The 20,463-nt window shown below is 42.9% G+C and overlaps 1 protein-coding gene across 2 annotated transcripts in view; it reads right to left on the reverse strand.

Annotated features, from left to right (window-relative positions):
• The window catches only part of tmem68 (transmembrane protein 68), a 34,845-nt gene that overhangs the window by 9,357 nt on the left and 5,025 nt on the right, over window positions 1-20,463 (reverse strand). The window contains exons 1-2 of one of the 2 annotated variants that reach the window (XM_034104512.2): window positions 17,847-18,187; window positions 11,399-11,498 (exon numbers count right to left, since the gene is read on the reverse strand). In XM_034104512.2, coding sequence (XP_033960403.1) covers window positions 11,399-11,498; window positions 17,847-17,870 — 124 coding nt within the window. In that variant the 5' untranslated portion in view covers window positions 17,871-18,187. Of the gene's footprint in view, window positions 1-11,398; window positions 11,499-17,846; window positions 18,188-20,463 lie in introns of those variants that run through there. The other variant, XM_034104511.2, reaches the window with a different exon arrangement.

The raw sequence follows: 20,463 nt of genomic DNA on the forward strand, positions 1-20,463 counted from the left end.
ATGGGGGTGGAAACATCATGCTTTGGGGCTGTTTTTCTGAAAAGGGACCAGGACGACTGATCCGTGTAAAGGAAAGGATGAATGGGAGATTTTGAGTGACAACCTCCTTCCATCAGCAAGGGCATTGAAGATGAAATGTGGCTGGGTCTTTCAGCATGACAATGATCCCAAACACACCGCCCAGGCAACGAAGGAGTGGCTTCGTAAGAAGCATTTCAAGGTCCTGGAGTGGCCTAGCCAGTCTCCAGATCTCAACCCCATAGAAAATCTTTGGAGGGAGTTGAAAGTCCCTGTTGCCCAGCGACAGCCCCAAAACATCACTGCTCTAGAGGAGATCTGCATGGAGGAATGGGCCAAAATACCAGCAACACTGTGTGAACACCTTGTGAAGACTTACAGAAAACGTTTGACCTCTGTCATTGCCAACAAAGGGTATATAACAAGGTATTGAGATGAACTTTTGTTATTGACCAAATACTTATTTTCCACCATAATTTGCAAATAAATTCTTTAAAAATCAGACAATGTGATTTTCTGGATTTTTTTCCCCTCATTTTGTCTCTCATAGTTGAGGTATACCTAGGATGAAAATTACATCCTCTCTCATCTTTTTAAGTGGGAGAACTTGCACAATTGGTGGCTGACTAAATACTTTTTTGCCCCACTGTATGTGTAATTCATGGCACAATTCAAACGGGATCGAAAGATAAGTTTTCTCTCTCCATTGACTTAAATACATAATTTTTTCCAAAATAAGGTCCCATGGACCGGAAGTAGATGTGAGTAACTTCAGTTACGCGTCCTAAAACCCAGAAGTAAGTTAGCATTTTTACCACTTCCGGTTCCTTTGTCAAAAAGCAATGCATTTTCTCCATAGGGTTTTGGAAAATAGCTCGAAATAAGGTCTGTGGTTGACACAAATTGAAGAGATAGATCACGTTTTGTTCTACGACATTAAATACATCAGCAGTGACTGGTGATTTTTGAAGAGTTTACGTGTCTGAAAAACGATGGTTGTTACCGAGTGGCTGAATAGGACTACAGAAGTTGTCGAAGCCGCTGTACGTAATTACGCCGAACACGTAAACACCCCCACTAAGTTTGTTTTCCACCGTGTTCTGCTTGAAAGCAAGTACCTGCCTATCTTTAGTATCTGTAGTATCTGTATATTTATATCTGACCATTAGAATCTGTATTTTTGAAATTGTCGTTTTTAACACCTTAGTTTTACAAATGATAGAATAGTTAATTACCAGTGTTTTCCAATTTTACTCGGCAGTTCGTTTCGTTGGCTAACGTTAGCTAAAGCTAGCGCTACTAGTTAGCTACGCAATGGTTTGTTGCTTTGCTCCGGGTTGCAGCCACAGGTCTTCTCATGAAACGTGCTCGTTCTATCGTTTCCCGGCCAATGTGTTCCAAAGGAGAGTCTGGATTCGTGCCATGAGGTAAGCTGACGTTACATTTTTGTCCATGTCACGGTGACATTTAAATGATGGGTGGTGACTGTATCGCTGTTTTAGAGATGGCGCTGCTGAAAAGACCGCAACATAAGTAAAGATAATGAATACATCCTATTAAAACCTGTGTGGCTTATATGATAAGTCTAATTAGTACAAGCAGCATAACGTTTCACCATGTGACTAAAGATTGTAGTCAGGGAAATCAGTTTGACATATTGAACTAATAACAAATCACCTCTGGCTGGCAGAGAACTCTGCTCCATAGCTTCTCTTGGACGTAACATGTACATTTTACATTTATATTCAATTTAATATTCCATCCCTCACATACTTTTGTATATATAATACAGGGTTCTTACACCTTTTCCAAAGTCAAATTCAAGCACTTTTCAAGCATTTTCAAGGTGCATTTTCCAGCTTTTCAAGCATCTTACAGCTGTTTATATACATATTTATATACACATACTCAAATGATTATTTCCCTACCTCACATTAAATCAGATGTTCTTTATGCTATAAACAACCAAATGTGTGTTTCGTGATAGCATTCTACACGAGGATGAAAAATTAAAGAAAAGAAAACTAAGTTTAATATTTCAAAAGGAGTGATCTGTACGTAGACTAGGCCTCCCATATAACCTGTCTGAGCCGATATACAACAATCAGCCAAATAACTTTTCAATACATTATTGATTAATTGTTGAGGTACTTTTAGGTTGGTAGTGAACGCAAGTCAGAGGTACATGGTGTACTTCTACTCCACTGCAGTTCAGAGGTACATGGTGTACTTCTACTCCACTACAGTTCAGAGGTACATGGTGTACTTCTACTCCACTACAGTTCAGAGGTACATGGTGTACTTCTACTTCTCTACAGTTCAGAGGTACATGGTGTACTTCTACTCCTCTACAGTTCAGAGGTACATGGTGTACTTCTACTGCACAACAGTTCAGAGGTACATGGTGTACTTCTACTCCTCTACAGTTGAGAGGTACATGGTGTACTTCTACTCCTCTACAGTTCAGAGGTACATGGTGTACTTCTACTCCTCTACAGTTCAGAGGTACATGGTGTACTTCTACTCCTCTACAGTTCAGAGGTACATGGTGTACTTCTACTGCACAACAGTTCAGAGGTACATGGTGTACTTCTACTCCACTACAGTTCAGAGGTACATGGTGTACTTCTACTGCACTACATGTATTTAACACCTTTAGTTACTTCACAGATGTGGATGAATGATGTGAAATATAACCAACTGTTGAATCAGACTTTAGTTCCACCTGGAGTAAATCCACCAGCTACCCTGCAGTCTACAAAGTACTTCAGACTAGCTACACCTTCACCAGCTACCCTGCAGTCTACAAAGTCCTTCAGACTAGCTGCACCTTCACCAGCTTTGAGAACACTTTCATGATCAATCATTATAAAACATATCATATATATTATTCTGAAATGGACCAATCTGCACAACGACTACTTTTAGTGTCGCTACTTTCACTATATTTTGATGATAATACTTTTATACTTTCACTTTCACTGTAACAGAGTATTCCTACACTCTGGTACTTCTACTTTTACTAAGTACAAGATCTGAGAACTTCTACTTTTACACAAGTACAAGATCTGAGTACTTCTACTTTTACTCAAGTACAAGACCTGAGTACTTCTACTTTTACTCAAGAACAAGATCTGAGTACTTATACTTTTACTCAAGTACACGATCTGAGTACTTCTACTTTTACTCAAGTACAAGATCTGAGTACTTCTACTTTTACTAAGTAGAAGATCTGAGTACTTCTACTTTTACTCAAGTAGAAGATCTGAGTACTTCTACTTTTACTCAAGAACAAGATCTGAGTACTTCTACTTTTACTCAAGTACAATATCTGAGTACTTATCCACCTCTAGTAGCGTATTAGCCTGAATTGTAGCCACAAAATCACGCAGAGCTGCATAGAAATAGACTCATAATGATAACAAGTGGAAAATAATATTTACAAATGTGCACAATGATTTTAGGTAATGCTGACTACTCAAGACACCTGACTTATACATCTGCAAAGGAAGACTGTGTTCATTCTACAATTACATGGGATTGAAACAAAATGTAGTTTTACTTGTATAATACTTCAATTTTATATAAAAGACAGTTTGTTTTCATCTGTTTTCAAATAAACAAAGTATTGGCTTTCAGAATATTAAACTTGTTTCGGCAAATTCAGATGATAAATACAACTTTGAAGCTTCGGCATAATTACAAGCGGAGAACGGACTAATGTAACGTCACAGCAGGCATAACAACAGCCGGTGTTTCTTGTGAGTGTTTCCCGGTACACAAACACAAACACACACACACACACTGGCGAGCTTCCCCCAGACCAGTAATACAAACGAAAATGTGTCTTCGGGTCAATGTGACTGATTTCGATAGAGCAAGTCACATTTGGTTTAGGCACGAAACATACTACCAGTAGAAATACATTGCTTTCAAAATCGCTCTGTGTCGAATCAATAGATTATATTTCATGACAAAAACACGAAATGCCATGAGTGCTTCATCCAGTTCATCCTCTGAACACCACAGGATGGCGACTGTAACGCACATACCATAGGTACGCTCCTCTGAAATGATTGTCCCCTGCAATTATTATTATCCCTCAATCGAGTTCGCTATTCAGCTAGCTAACGTTAGCTTAAACAAACGTAACATGCAACGTTAGCCTAATCTAAAATGCTCTTCTACGGCGTACCTTTCATGTTGCTCGTCAGCGCAGACTCTCGCATCGTTATTTGTTGCAAACTTTGCAGGAGGCTACTCGTGGGCTTGACCCTCGTCTCAGCCATGGCTTGTATTTGTCTTCTGCTAGCCAACGCTCGTTGAAACGGCAACCTCCTGGCACACTGTCATCTATCTCTCATCAGAATGCCCAGGTCACACGTAACACAAACACTTGCAGGTCGCGCCCATAGCGCGGGAAGGCCGCAGAGGAGCTGTTTTATGTAGAAGCGAAGCAATTCTTTTCTTTTAATCTAAAAAGCGAACTATTCAGTCAGACAGCAATTTTTTGTAAAAGTAAAGCATTTACATTTTCAAGCACTTTATCTGAATTTCAAGCACCATTCCCAAAATTCAAGCACTTTCCCAACCTTGAAAACAGCACGTCAAATTTCAAGCATTTTCAAGGATTTCAAGCACCTGTACGAACCCTGATAATAACTTATATTATGTTTTTCTTTTTATGCTGCTGCAACACAAACATTTCCCAAATTGGGATCAATAAAGTAATACCTTATCTTAATTCAGAAATAAAATTATTATAATAATTAGTGTAGCAGCTGACACCTATTTTCAATATGGATTAATCTACCATTTATTTCTTTAGTTCAATTTTGATCTATAAAAATGTCAAAATAGTGAAAATGTCCACGAGACTTATCAAAGTGCAAGGTTATATCTTTAGATGTTTTGTTTTAGCCTATGTACTGTATGTCTTAATGCTCTTATATGTGACGGTGTGACTTCCATGAAACTAATATTTTATATCTTCCCAACAGACGAGCTGACAGGAAACCTAACACTCACAACATTGCAAAGGCGAGTAAATGTAAATGAAAAACGATTCAAAATTTCAATTTCAGTACTATATTTGAAAATGATAGATTTGTGATCTTTTTCATCGAACATATGAACGACTCAAACAAGGATCGCAGCAGCTACAAGAAAGATCTTCAAAAAGGGAACCATAAGATCCTGAAGCTGAGTTTTCTCTAAAAATATTATTTAATTTTAACAGCAGTGCTCTCTGAACTCAGAACAAATAAATTAATATGCCTTTTTGTTTTTCTGTCTTTTTCAGAAAATAACCACAACAGTGACAAAGGTGATTATTTCGGCAGTGCCAGCTTTGGAAGCATGTGGGCCTTGAAAAAGTCCTCAAGAGCAAACAGGTTAGGCTGCCAATTGTTATCTTTGGCTATCGGAATGATGACTGTCTTTCGTAGTCCAGACCACAAAGTAGCAAGTCTCTCTTGCAGTGAGGTGAAGCTGACCTTGCACTTGGTGCCAGTAAGGATGTTCCTCACGCAGGCTGAATGTTTCTCCCTCCTTACTGACACAGAAGCCCTTGATTTGCAATGCTTCACTAATTGTCATAGTCCCCCACTGTACAGACAAAACACCATCAAGGGCCTGTTGTTGCCCTAGCACCCTGGCAATAAGGGAAGCAGTCACACGCTTTGACCTCAGGACAGCTCCAAAGTTGCTGGCAGTCAACCTTCCTTTCCTGAACAAATGCCAGTTTGGGTTGGTTCGCTGACCAGTGTAGCCACCTGAATTGCCCTCTGTTGCTCCTCAGACAATGCCATGCTTGCCACAATTGCCTCAGGTCCCTGATTTCCAACAGATTTGATAATTTCAGGAACAGTAAGTGTTTCCAAGCTGTAGTGTTCCTCTTCTGGCTCGGGGGAGAGAAGCCAAGACATTCCTGAGAACCTGCCCCCGAGTCTGTCCCTCAGCCAGTCACGATCTTCGGAGGTGGGCTCTCTTGTCAGCGGGTTGAATGACTTATTGGTTGGAGGAAATAGCTCCTCCACTGAATGCGTACGTGTAGCTGCCTTTGGCTTCTTCCACTGACAGGGGGTGTCAGTGCGGCTGAAATTGTGAATGGCAAAGATGGCTAATGCAGCTGCATTTCCATTCTCCACGTGGGCATTCACAATTTGTGGAGAGAATTCCCTCTTCTCCTGTAGATACCTGTGGTGGTGGGATTGTTTTATTATTTAAAATATATTTACATTTGTAATGCCTTCCCAATTATCCCTTTAATTGTTTATAGCCTACAGTATGTTTATTTCATGGATATTTCTGTGTGTTCTGGTGTGTAATATTTGTAACTAAAACTGTGGTCACAGACGTGTACGCAGTTGTGGGCGGGCCTCCGCGTCCGAGCGCCTGTCGGGGAGGGTCGCCGGTCGTCCCGGCGTCAAGCAGACGCACGCGAGTCATCCGAAATGAGCTGTTCGTGATTTCTCAAATGTTCGTGTCCCGGACTCCTCGGTCCTCCGGCAGCGACCCGGAAACGGATGTGGGCGCGCCTCCTTGAAGGAAAACAATTTTCTGTAAAGGCTCGTCAAGGATTGATTATCGCGGAGGCTGTCTGGAGGAGCAGTAACCGTGGTGTGCGGTGCAGTGGGTTGTGCAGACTTTCTGCCCTTGACCGTTTGTTTACTCAATAAACGCATTTCCTCTGGATATTAGGCTATGTATGTTTTTAATACAACTGCTTTAATTGTGAGCCGACATTTACAGTGAGAACAGCTGCTGAGGCCAGTGGAGAAAGCAGCACAGTGTGTATAATATATATCACTCAATAATATAAGTAACAGGCCGACATTACACACTTTATTTGTATGCTTTAGTAGATATCTACAAATAAACAGTTGATATTTGTCATGAAACCAAATAGTGCTTCACATCAAAACATATACATGGGCTGTAGCCTGATATATTTTATATGCTTTAAGGCGAGACACGGCAGGCAAAAACATCGTTTTTCAAGTACTGGTCAATTTTGAGATGTTGTGCTATTTTGATTCTATAACATGTTTTCTTTCAGGCTTTTGGAAGGAAAACGTACAAAATACACATTTAAGTGTTTATTTGACTATAGTTTGTCTATTTGTGTCCGTAGATTGCTCCTAAATTCACCAAAAGTTAGCATTCTAACGTAACATAAAGTACCGCGACCGCTGTGTGCACAATGTCAACAGAGATATCGCTGGAAAGCTCCGTCTCTCCTGCACAATCTCATCGGATCCAAATATGGTCATTTCCTTTGTATCAGCAACCAATCGTGAAAGCACAAAGGGGTCTTAAACCAAGAAACAAAATCTCATTGGCTGGTGTCAATTTCTGACTGATTCGTTCAGATGCGTCACGTGGTGTGCTAAAACACTTCCTGGTTAGCTTTCCGCTAGAAATTGAAATCTCAAAATGGCAAAAGAACGGCGAATAAAACTTTCACAGAGAAGACGACAACAATTGTCACTTGCACGAAGCAAGGTTATACAAAAAACAAATGACCCCGAACATGAAATACCTTCACTGAGTGCGTCGATGCGCAAGCTGTCATCGACAGCAGGGTTTAGCTAGCGCCTCACTGCAGTCTTTAAAGGTCGTTTTCTCAAAATGAGTTTTTTCTCCTACTCCGAGTTCGAAATTTCAACTTCAGTAGCACGTAGAGACACCACACCTTCCAGTTATATTCCTATCAATATTATGAAGGCTTTTACAGAAGGGTTTGTTCATATATCATTCATAGCCTGAATTATACAACATTGTATACCTAAAAACATGGCGAAAATTGATATTTTAGGGCTGTTGACAGTATTTTCTGATTTATGGAGTGATAAAAAGAGATATCCAATATCCCTTCTGTAAAAGCCTTAGATACTAATATGACTACAAAATTAAACAAGAATTTTGAACCTGGCTTTATCCAAAGTTCAGATTTAAATTCCTGAAATGTGTTAAAATATGTGCATATTTAATGAGATAATGGATAATTTGCATATTGAAACATGCTATTTCAGAAAACTTGTAATACAAAAAACAATTGCCTTATTGTAAGTAATTAACTGGAGAAATTTCTAGCTGATACCTTTAAGTTAAAAAAATTACCCTATTCACCTGGGGTGTCTCGTCTTGTATGTGTGTGTTATGGAGTGTATATGTGTCTGTTGTAATTGCATGTGCCGCCAGCAGAGGGAGCTGCTGGACTAACACTCAACATCATTGCCAGCAGTGTGTGAGTGTGTGTGTGTGTGTGTGTGTGTGTGTGTGCGTGTGTGAGTGTGTGTGTGTGTGTGTGTGTGTGTGTGTGTGTGTGTGTGTGTGTGTGTGAGAAAGAGACAGATGATGTGGAAGGCAGAGTAGCTTATCTGACATCTAAATGTTGGAAAATGGTACATTGCCCTTCATAACAATATATATATATTTTTGTTCACAGCCAAACATAACAGTATCTTAGGATACTAACAGAAACACAAAAAAAATACTTATTTCCCACTTGACGGTTAACGGAAAGAAACAACACCAAAACATCACATGTATAAGGAAAAGAATTATGAAATAATATCCAAATGAAAAGCTTCGTTAAAATATGCAAGCGCGCGAAAGTCAGTTGAAAGGATCTTAAGGTAGAGTGACGTTGAAGTCGTGCGACCCTGCTGCTGTACTAGCTTGTAGTTCGTTTATAGCATAACGTTAGGATTTTGCTTCTGGCGACTAGATTTATGATTCGAGAATTATAAAAGTAGGGTTGACATGTGGAGATTATCCAGCTGAACAAAACGTGATCACTCTCTTAAATGTGTCAACCACAGACCTTATTTCGAGCTATTTTCCAAAATCCTATGGAGAAATCTCATTGCTTTTTGACGAAGGAACCGGAAGAAGTTTACTTCCGGGTTTTAGGACGCGTCACTGCGGTTCTCTATTCCTCCACTACATCTCTCTGCTTCTCCTCTCTGCTTTGCTCTGAGCACGCTAGCTACGAATGACAACAAGTGTCTTAAAGGGGAAGCGTCACATTTCTTGTCGGCATGGTTCCAAGTAAACTATTGTCAAAACCATTATGAAATGACTCTTAACCAAATGAATTTGTGCATTTTAAGGGTTAGGGTTTTTTAACATATTTATGCATTTGAATGAATTATTTATATTTAATCATGTTATATTTTAATGTATGTTACACCTGCCAACATATATTTGGTTTGCTTACAGGCAAATATACCCAGTGGTGTTGTGGGCGTTGGACGCGGGGGTACGCCGTACCCCCACTTATTTGAAGCATGATTTTTAATAGTCTAATAAATATAAAATCATTGCCAGTCTTATCAGTTGCACGTGTGTATTTGTTGTAATAATGACAAAAACATAATACATTTCACAGTAATTATAATAAAAAAATTATAACGATTTCCTTAAAAAATTATGATTCGTGACGCCGCGGCGAGCTGGGGGTGTGTCAGTGACATACGCACGGCGAGCCAGCTCACCGTCCGCCGATTTTGCGGCAGCTCTTTCCCTCAAGAACGCTAACGAAAAAGCTCTATAATGGCAGCCAAACATTTTTTACTTGACTTCTTTTCTAAAAAGAATATAATTCACAAGAAGAAAGAGTCTAGCAGCACCGAAGCTACAAGTGAAGCTGCTACTAGCACTACATCATCAAGAGCCGCCTAAAGACGTGGATAATGCTAGCACTAAAGTTAACGTTAGCTGCGCTAGCAACGTTCCCCTGGCTAGCTCAAGCTCACCTTTCCCAGAGGTATGGACGGAGGAGATGTGGCGGAGGAAACAGGAGGCATACCCGTGGATAGACTGCAAAGCTGGGAAACTGGGCTGCAAAGTTTGTTCATCCATTTCGGATTTATCAATCTTCAAAACGCAAGGTGTGTGTGTGTGTGTGTGTGTGTGTGTGTGTGTGTGTGTGTGTGTGTGTGTGTGTGTGTGTGTGTGTGTGTGTGTGTGTGTGTGTGAAAAGCAGCGCTGTCTGCTTATTTGCAATGTAGGATAGGCCTCATCAGAATAATTTCAAGTCCAGATTCAATGGTGTTTCAATGGTAGGCTTTATTTTTCGTTTTGTTTATTCAATAAGCTAATTTCAGGACAACTTTGGGAATTTTGTTTGTTTGTTTGTTATGAGTTTTAAATAGATTTTGAAAGTGGAGATAGAGAGAGACGGCCCGTCCACAAGGCGGCGTGCATTGAAGCTTCAACGCTTCTGCCCATTCACTTTGAATGGGGTGACGTCACACTTTGCCGAACTGCATTGTGGGAGCGTTGCTTCGCTTTGCTCACGTTGCTCGCTTCAAAAGTTGAACAATGTTCAACTTTTGAAGCTTTGGCTGAAGCGTCAGCCAATCAAATCATATGCCAGTACAAGCTCTAGCCAATCAAACCGCTGCTTGTGTGTCCGGGGCGGGAGATTCATGTGATTGGTTGTTGGTCGAGTTTCAGACACGCCCGCCGGCAAGCTTCAACGCACGCCGCCGTGTGGACGCTGCGATAGAGAGAGAGAGAGAGAGAGAGAGAGAGAGAGAGAGAGAGAGAGAGAGAGAGAAGCAGCGCTGTCTGCTTAGTTGCAATACTGTAGCTTATGCAACTTAGGCCTATAAATTGTTTATGTAACTTATGTGCCAGTGTGTCCATGGTTTTGAGTCTGTGTGTGTGTTCAGCGCGGCGCCGTCTGCTTTTTGCAGTACAGTTACTAAAGTAGGACTAAGCATACCGGTAGTTTCTGTGGACCTGTCTGCCCGTTTTGTGAGTGCACTGCGCGCGTGCGCACTTGTGTGGCATTGTTTGGGATGACCTAACAGTAAAAAAAATCCCCACTACAACACTGAATATACCTTACATTCAGAAGGTCACAATACCAGAAATGTAGTGTCGGGTGCTTCATTAGCAGTACATCTATAGCCGCGTTCACACAGGAGTACTTTTCCCTGTACTTTTCGCGTTTACTTCCGTTAGTATCCCTTATGTCTCGTTCACACCAAAAAGAGTACTGAGTGCCGGGAACTTTTACCCCCATTTTTAGTGCCTGCTGAGAGATGGTAGTTTCCTGGGGGAAAAAAGTGCCCTAGTTCTGATTTGCTGGGCGAATTGCAAACCACGCCCCGTAAAACTCTGAAATGTTTTGTAGAGCCGCCATTTTATTATCCTCGCATTAGCATTCGCCCAGCGCACAAACGCAGAGAGACTAACTTATGGCAACACAAAATAAAACATGGGAGCGGTGGAGATGAGGAGGTGTCGGCGTTCTGGCGATTTACTCGGAATGCTTCAGTAGCAGCTGCTGGGAGTCCCAGCAGCTGCTACTGAAGCCAGTCCAGCAAAGTACTTGGTGTGAAAGCAGCTAATGGGGTCTTACCGTGCCATATGGCTCCATGTCCGTCCCACAGAGTAGCCAGGGTCTTCCTGGCTCCATCCCACAGGTTGTTGCAGTAAGCTTCCCTCAGCTGATTCTTTCTCTAAAAAAAATGTAAATGATACATTTCAGGCCGACTAATAGGACAATAAATCAGCAACAGATTTGAACAGTCCTTCAGTAGATTGGTTGCTCAGCTGCATGCTCTAATCAGCTGGCTACTTTACATTTCTTGTAACATTTTGGTGGCTTTCCTTTTCAGTCCTCACAAACTTGTCTTTCTGCTCATATACAAAATGGTCTGTCTAATTATATGAAAATATAAATTGTGAGTAATAGTTGAGTATCATGGCAATTATTAACATGGTAGCAATTTTACAATTACCAAAGAATACGACATAAAAAAATAGAACCAACACCGTTATCAGGGGCATTTAACAGTTTGGATATCAGTTTTTAAATGTATAGTTGGTTTGCTTCCATTGAATAAACATCCCCTGCAGTCCCAAACCATTGTTCTTGTTAAAGCTCTTTTTGCTTGCCTTCAAAAGATTTATTTTCATATTTGTTTTTATGCATAGCTTCTTATATGCTTCTACTAAGGCCCCGTCCACAGGGAGACGAAATTGAAAACGAACCGAAGTCGTATTCAAAAAAGTCTTCCATCCACACGGAATCGGCTCAAGAAACGTGTCCGTCCACACGAGACCGCTCCACCCGCTGGTGGCGCTGTAGTACATATGCCGGGCATGTAAGTGGCGCTGTGCTTCCGCCACAAAATACGAGAAGGGTGCAGCCGCAGCCGGTGGAGGTTGAACCTGTAGGAATTTGTAGGAAGTTGTACTTCCAAATATGAAGAGAGAAGAGAGCGCGCCCAACACGTGAGACGCTGACGCAAGGATATTTAATCAGACATGGAGGTTTACAGACAACAGACAATATGGCGCACCAAGTACAGGTAATTAACGTCGTGGATTTAGATATAATTACATACTATTTAGGTTCTCGGTTGTTTGTCGATTTGGCTGTTTTGCGCAGTATAATTGTGTTTATTTTGCTAATTTGTATTTTAAATATTCAATTTAAAGAAATGGAATACATAAATAATATATACAGTATGTGTATGCTAACTGAGCGAGCATGTCCAGTTAGCATACATGCTAACTGGATGAGGTCTGCCCCATCTGCACCACGGTGATGCTGCTGTCATCGCTCGCCTCTCCTCCGGTGGTACCCTCGGCTCCCTCCGCCGCCACACTGCCCAGCACACTGGAGATCACTATCCCGTCGGGGGTTGCCAGTCTCTGACACTGCTATTTTGGGGGTCGCGGGCTGAAAAATCTCATCATACTTAATCCTAGACAGTAGCACATGGTATATATTGTACGACTTTCTAATTTTTGAATGTTGATATGTATTCGCTCATAGCCTACTGTGCCTTTCACGCAGACAATAAAAGTACATTTTGAAATGACAAATAGGTTTATGTTTCAAGTTTATTTGCATTAAAAACGTGTCTTTAAACCCTTCTGTTCAAAGTTGATATTTTTTTTCTTTGTTTTTCAGGTCTCAGGCTCGAAAATGACATTTCCAGAACAAATGACCTTAACTACACTTCTAAAAAGGGGAAATTAATAATCGTTTTTCTAAAAGTAATGATACACCTGTGAGTTGGATGTGGAAAAGTCAGAATCAATATAGATGTTTTTTATTTTAAAGAAAATTCAGATTGAACATAGTTTTTTTTTTATGAATGACTCGAATGACTACCAGCATTGCCCCACTACTGGGCACCTCTGCTGTACGGCATATCATCCAACCTCCTCAATACACTCCAACATATCCAGAACTCTGCTGCCCGCCTCCTCACCCACACCCGCTCCAGAGACCACATTACTCCCTTCCTCCAGAACCTCCACTGGCTCCCCGTCCGTCAAAGAATCAACTTCAAAGTCCTCCTGATTACTCACAAAGCCCTCAACAATCAGCCCCCCCCCTACCTCACAGACCTGCTGCACCACCACACCCCCCTACCTCACAGACCTGCTGCACCACCACACCCCCCTACCTCACAGACCTGCTGCACCACCACACCCCCCCTACCTCACAGACCTGCTGCACCACCACACCCCCCCCCCTACCTCACAGACCTGCTGCACCACCACACCCCCCCCCCTACCTCACAGACCTGCTGCACCACCACACCCCGCTACCTCACAGACCTGCTGCACCACCACACCCCCCTACCTCACAGACCTGCTGCACCACCACACCCCGCTACCTCACAGACCTGCTGCACCACCACACCCCCCTACCTCACAGACCTGCTGCACCACCACACCCCCCTACCTCACAGACCTGCTGCACCACCACACCCCCCCCTACCTCACAGACCTGCTGCACCACCACACCCCCCTACCTCACAGACCTGCTGCACCACCACACCCCCCTACCTCACAGACCTGCTGCACCACCACACCCCCCTACCTCACAGACCTGCTGCACCACCACACCCCCCTACCTCACAGACCTGCTGCACCACCACACCCCGCTACCTCACAGACCTGCTGCCTTTCCCGCTGCCTCCGCTCATCAGAAGCCAACCTCCTATCCATCCCCACCCACATCAACCACCGGTCCTGGGGGGACAGAGCCTTCTCCGTCGCTGCCCCCTCCCTCTGGAACTCACTCCTCAACCCATCAGAGACGGCCCTGACCTCACCACCTTCAAAAACACTCACCTCTTCAATCTGGCTTTTAATGTGTGATTGTTTTTGTATTATTTGACTTTAACTATATATTTATTTGTTGTTCCTTTCTTTTCTTTTCTCTTCACTATATCTGTAAAGCGTCTTTGAGCACCTGTAAAAAGGCTAACAAATTAAATATATTATTATTATTATTATTATTATTATTATATTGCAAAATACACCAAAAGCAGCGAAGAAGACCCCCCGAGTATGGTTGCCCTTCTGGTTATTCTCCGCGATGGATTTAGCAACATGTGGTTCATGTAGTTCTCCATGTCCACTTGTTGCTGATGGTTGTGGTGGAGGAGCTGTAGATTTTGCACTAACATCTGTAGCATGGTCAGTAGCGTCTGGAGCATGAACGCAACCCTTTGATCCGCCATTGTTGTTGGCGAAACATATCAGCAATGACGTGGGGGTGAGCAGGAGAGGTGGGGAGAGGCGGGGCTATGATCGTTCAGGGCGTACACACGGTGCCGCAAGCGTTACGTTACCAGACCTTCCCACTTTAGGATGCGTTATCGTTTGAGGGCTCCGTTTCCGCGGTTCCGTGACGGCCTCGTGTGGACGAACCGTCCATACGATAAAGAACCATAGCGGATAACACCCGGGCCTAAAATGGTAATGCTTGCATTCAGATCAGATGAAAGATCAGTTTGTAAACATCTGAATACATCTCAACTTAGTACATAATGCAGAGATACCTTTCCCTGTCTATTATAATTATCCCTCCAAGTATGCAAACCAGCACAGTACGCTGCTTTTTCTCTCAAGTTTATATTTCCAAATGATTTCATTCTTTAATGGTTTTGTTGATCGCTTGCATGCTTAATAGTTTGTCTGTTTTTTGTTTTGGAATTTGGAACTTTCTCTTTTATCTGTGTTCTTCAAAACAAATAATAACAACATCTGCAAACGGCCAACAGTGTTCTTTTTGTTCTCTTATCTCTACTGCTTGAAAAAACGTTCTGCCTTATGTATGGTTCTGATTTATCCACAGTTTTTCCATTACATGCACAGCCAAGCTTTTACTGCGTCAGTGCTAATCAACACAGCATTAGTGTCTTTTATTTGTATGAGTTCTACAATTTCAAAAGTAATTTAACAATAAAACCAGATTGGTCTTTATTAATACAATCTGGTATAAAAGTCTCAAATATTTTACAGATACTTAAAGGGGACCTATCATGCTAAATGCACTTTTGCACGTCTTTTATACGAGTTCCCCGGTGTATCAGGGAACTCACCAAGTGTCAGAAAACACAACCCTCTCTCTTGTCCTCCATACCCAAATCTCTAAAAACGGGGCTGCAACGGATCTGATACAGACTGATCCAGATTTGAAATTGTTCTGACGTCAGAAACAAGGAGCTCCGCCTATATGGGCAACTCTCCACCTATCAGGGGAATGAGAGGTTGCGTGGCATGGTAACAGCATGGTAACAGCATGGTAACATGACGCTCACGCCTCGCCCCCCTCCTTTGCAGGGGGGCGTGGTCAGCTGCAGCTCATTTGACACAGAATCAGCCCTTACAAAAACAGGGCTGCAATAGAGCAAATAGAGTGAAATGAGGCATGGCTAAAATGCATGATCTGTTTGGTATTTTGAAAAACAAACTTGACATACATGTTTTATATAGGTATGGCCCTACAATATATTATTCAAATATAGCATGATAGGTCCACTTTAAGTTAAAGGTGGGGTAGGTAAGTTTGAGAAACCGGCTCAAGATACACTTTTTGTTATATTCCATGGAATGCTCTTAACATCCCGATAGCAATGAATATCTGAAGTGCTTTGACAAAAAATCCATAAAAAAATGTCATCTGTGGAAGCCGTAGCGCTGTAGAAAGCACGACCAATCATCTGAGCCGGCCCGGCTAAAGTAACTGGATGGCCTACCTGCCTGTCAGATTTCCATCTGTGCACAAACTTATCTTGTGCCCTCATTAGGCGCATTCACACTGCGGTACTTTTCCCACAAAGGTTCATGCGAACTCTTTAGTTCGCATGAACTAAGTACAGATCGCGTTCACACCGGAATAAGTCCCTGGGGGTGGAATAAGTCCCAGCGATCTGGCTGTGCAACATCAGAGCCAGACTCTGGCTGGAGCATCGTTTTTATAAACATATTGGAGACTTGGATGCTTTTAAACAACGTTGGTGTTATAATGATATTGTGTGTTCTGTGGTGAATGAGGATTTGCACTTTGCACAAGTTTTTAAGACATAGGTTTTAATGTACTATTTTAAGTGATTCGTTCATTTTTTTGCTCAATGAAGCACTTTATTGATCGAATGTATAACTGATCATATGTAAATAAAGTGTTTTTGCAAAAGTCAAAGTCAAAGTCTTCTTCTTCTTCTTCTTCATGCTGGGAGTTGTTGGAGTGTGACAGAAAGAGAAGAGCGAGACTTTTTTCGTTATATTTTCCGTTTATTTTTGTGTAATGGGTGTTTATTTAATATAGTTTATCGGTGGTGGTTTTGATTTTCTGTACTTTTCGTGCTTTTTGGTGGTGTTTTTGGGGTGTTTTGTGGGCTTCTCCTGCCGGTGTCTCGCCGGCCGGCGTCTGACGCCATGGTAAACGGAGAGTTTGCCAAACTCACGAGGAAGCACGGCATTAAAATCGCAGCCGGCTTCCCATGCACTGTGGAGGAGATCGGGCTGGCTGTGGGAGAGAAGGTCGGGCACAGCAGCATTAAGTCCCTGGCGCGGATGAACAGCGCGGTGGTGATCTTTCTGGATCAGGTGGAGAAGGCGAACCGCGTCATCGAGACGGGCATCGTGGTGAGAGAAATGTTTGTACAAGTACAGCCGCTGATGCTTCCCGCAACCAAAGTTGTACTGTCTAATATCCCTCCCTTCATAACTGATGAGTTCCTCAGTAGAGAACTGTCCAGACACGGGAAACTTGTTTCTCCCGTAAAAAAGATGCTGTCTGGATGTAAGTCTCAGTTACTGAAACACGTAGTGTCTCACCGCAGGCTGACGCGGCCGCTACGGTGGTAGAGGGCCCCCCTCCGGAGGCGGCCGCTGCTGCTGACGGCAACGCTGCTCCTGAGCAGTCGGCGGTGGCGTGCGATGTGCCGTTTCGGACGCGGGGCGGGCGGGGGCGCGCTGTACAGCGCGGTTCTGCTGCTGTGCCCGGCTTGCGGTGCGGTGGTGTTGCACAGAGTGTGGGTGTGGGTGATTATGTCCAGGAAAATGAGGTGGTGGTTTTGTGTGATGCAGAAGAAAAGGGCGATGGGAGAAAAAAAGATAAAAAAACAAATACAACTGGTGAAAAAAAACCTGGAATAATCAATGAACCACAAGGTGATTTGGCAAAAGAAAATGTAGGCACAGGTGAAGTCAGTAAAACACAGGAGGAAGATAGGGAAACACATTTGGACAAAACAAGAGAGGAGAAGAAAACATGGGGTGAGCAGGTGGAGGTTGCTGAAATGGAGGAAGAGGAGGTTGCAACAGAAATGATAAATAAGAAAAAGACTGCTACTAAACGCAGGAGAAGTAAAAAGGATGTACCAACCGTTGCAAAAAGCATTACAGTAGTGAGTGAGGGAAAGGAAGAAAGAGAGCAAGAACAGGCGGATGAGAGTTGGGATGATTGTGTGTCTGACAGCAGTGATGTGCCAGGTTTTATGAGCAGTAGCCAACAAAAAAAAATGTACTCGGCCAAAATGATAAAAAATTACCTGGTGCAGACAAAAAACCAACATAATGTAATCATAGAAGAATATTTCCCAGATTTGTCCGTTTTCTGTGCCTCAGCAAGACTCCACATAAGCCGGAAAGAGCAGTCTGTCCTGGATGAGCTGGAAATATACAGACTAAAAAGAATTGTTACAAAAGTGAGGAAGCAAATGGGCAGCGTTGATTTTAAAAACCTCGATGTCTGTGTTTAATTTATTTGTTTTTATTTTTGCTTTTAACATCTCACTCGAAATGGACACTTTTAGAGTGGGAAGTTTAAATGTAAATGGAGCCAGAGAGGAAAGAAAGAGGGCTTTAATATTTCAGACTGCAAAAATAAAACATATCGATGTCCTCTTTTTACAAGAGACGCACAGCGACGTTTTTAATGAGACTGACTGGAGAAAGGAGTGGGAGGGGGAAGTCATTTTAAGCCACAACACCTCTCTTAGTGGGGGGGGTGGGCTTCCTCCTCTCCAAGTCTTTTAGTCCTGTCTCTCTGGAGGTCGAGCATTTTATCAATGGGAGGTTGCTTTTAATAAAAGCACGGTTTGACCTTTTTACAGCTGTTTTTGTAAATGTGTATGCTCCAACAAACGGTACAGAGAGGAAGCTGTTTTTACTCAAAGTTAACGATGTTTTAAACGGTTGTGCCACGGAGGATTTTTTATTCTTGGGTGGGGATTTTAATTGTACAGAAAATGCATCTTTGGATCGCAACCATGCAGAGCCGCATCCAGCATCCCAGCATGCTCTGAGGCAGCTGGTCCACTCCCATGGCCTGGTGGGTGTATGGAGAAGGATGCACGCAGACACCAGGCAGTACACCTGGTCCCACATCAGAGAGAATAGAATCTCATCAGCTAGACTAGATCGTTTTTATTGTTTTAAGCATCATTTTAATATTTTTAAAATGTGCAGCATATCACCTGCTGGTTTTACGGATCACTCTTTGCTTTTATGTAATGTTTTTATTAGAAATGTTTTACCCAGAAGTGCATATTGGCATTTTAACTCGGTTTTAACATTTGATAAACATTTTAAAGAGGCCCTTATTTATTTCTGGAGTGTTTTTAGGCAGAGAAAGGGGGATTTTAGCAGTCTTAGGCAGTGGTGGGACCATGGTAAGACTGAGATAAGATTGCTCTGCCAACAGCACACCCTCAATGTCACACAAGACATCATTAGATCTATGAAAGACCTGGAGAGTGATATCGTGGAACTAGAAACAATAAGTGAAACCACAGGAGATCGAGGATATATTGAAATCCTCAAAGAGAAAAAAATGGCTTTAGCCAACCTGCTGGACGTTAAAGTTCAGGGTGCACTAGTCAGGTCCCGGTTCCTCAACACCAACGAGATGGATGCTCCCACTAGCTTCTTCTTCGGCCTGGAGAAAAAGAATGGGCAGAGGCGAGTGATCCACTCACTGCTGTCAGACACAGGGCAGGAAATAACAGAGCCAAGCCAGATCAGGAGGCGAGCTGTGAACTTTTATTCCACCCTATACACAAGCGAGTATGAGGAGGGGGAAACTCTGTCCGAGGGGTTCTGCAAAGAACTACCTCAGGTCTCCGAGGAGACCAACTCACAGCTCGAAGGGCCGTTAACGATCCAGGAGCTGCAGACCGCCCTGCAAGGCATGCAGGGACGGCGGGCTCCTGGTATCGATGGCCTCTCCGTAGAGTTTTATAAAGCCTACTGGGACGTCTTGTCACATGACATTTTAGACGTTTTTAATGAAAGTCTGGCCTCTGGCTCGATGCCGATGTCCTGCAGGAGAGCGGTGATCACGCTGCTACCAAAAAAAGGAAACCTGCTGGACATCAAAAACTGGCGCCCTGTGTCTCTGCTGTGTGTGGATTACAAACTTCTGTCCAAGGCTTTGGCCACCAGGCTGGGGAGGGCTGTGGAGCAGGTCATCCACCGGGACCAGACCTACTGTGTGCCCGGCAGGTCCATGGTGGACAATGTCCACCTAATTCGAGATGTTTTGGAGGTCTCCAGCTCATTGGGCATTGATACTGGTCTGATTTCTCTAGATCAGGAAAAGGCTTTCGACCGCGTTGAGCACAGCTTCCTCTGGAAAGTAATGGAGAAGTTTGGGTTCAGCGCTGGTTTCATAGCCAAGGTCAAGGTGTTGTACAATAAGATTGAGGGTGTGCTGAAGTTCAACGGTGGGCTGTGTGCTCCGTTTAGAGTGTGTAGAGGGGTCCGACAGGGCTGTGCTCTGTCTGGCATGCTCTATGCACTCTCCCTAGAACCCCTTCTCAACAAAATACGCTCCAAACTGCAAGGGCTGTTTTTACCTGGTTTTAGTGGAGGCATGGTTTTATCAGCATATGCGGATGACATCATTGTTTTTATTAGAGACCAAAAAGAGACAGACATTTTAGTTAACATCGTGAGGGATTTTAGTTCAGCATCGGCAGCGAGGGTGAATTGGAAGAAAAGTGAGGCCCTCGCTGTCGGTGAGTGGAGTGGCGGTCTCCCAGTTCTTCCCCAGAACATGCTATGGAAGAAAGATGGGCTAAAGTACCTGGGTGTGTTCCTGGGTAATACAAGCATAGTCCTGAGGAACTGGGAGGACGTCATAGGAAAGATAGAGGGAAAGCTGTC

The sequence above is a fragment of the Pseudochaenichthys georgianus genome, chromosome 17 (genome assembly GCF_902827115.2).
Source record: "Pseudochaenichthys georgianus chromosome 17, fPseGeo1.2, whole genome shotgun sequence".
NCBI lineage: Eukaryota > Metazoa > Chordata > Actinopteri > Perciformes > Channichthyidae > Pseudochaenichthys > Pseudochaenichthys georgianus.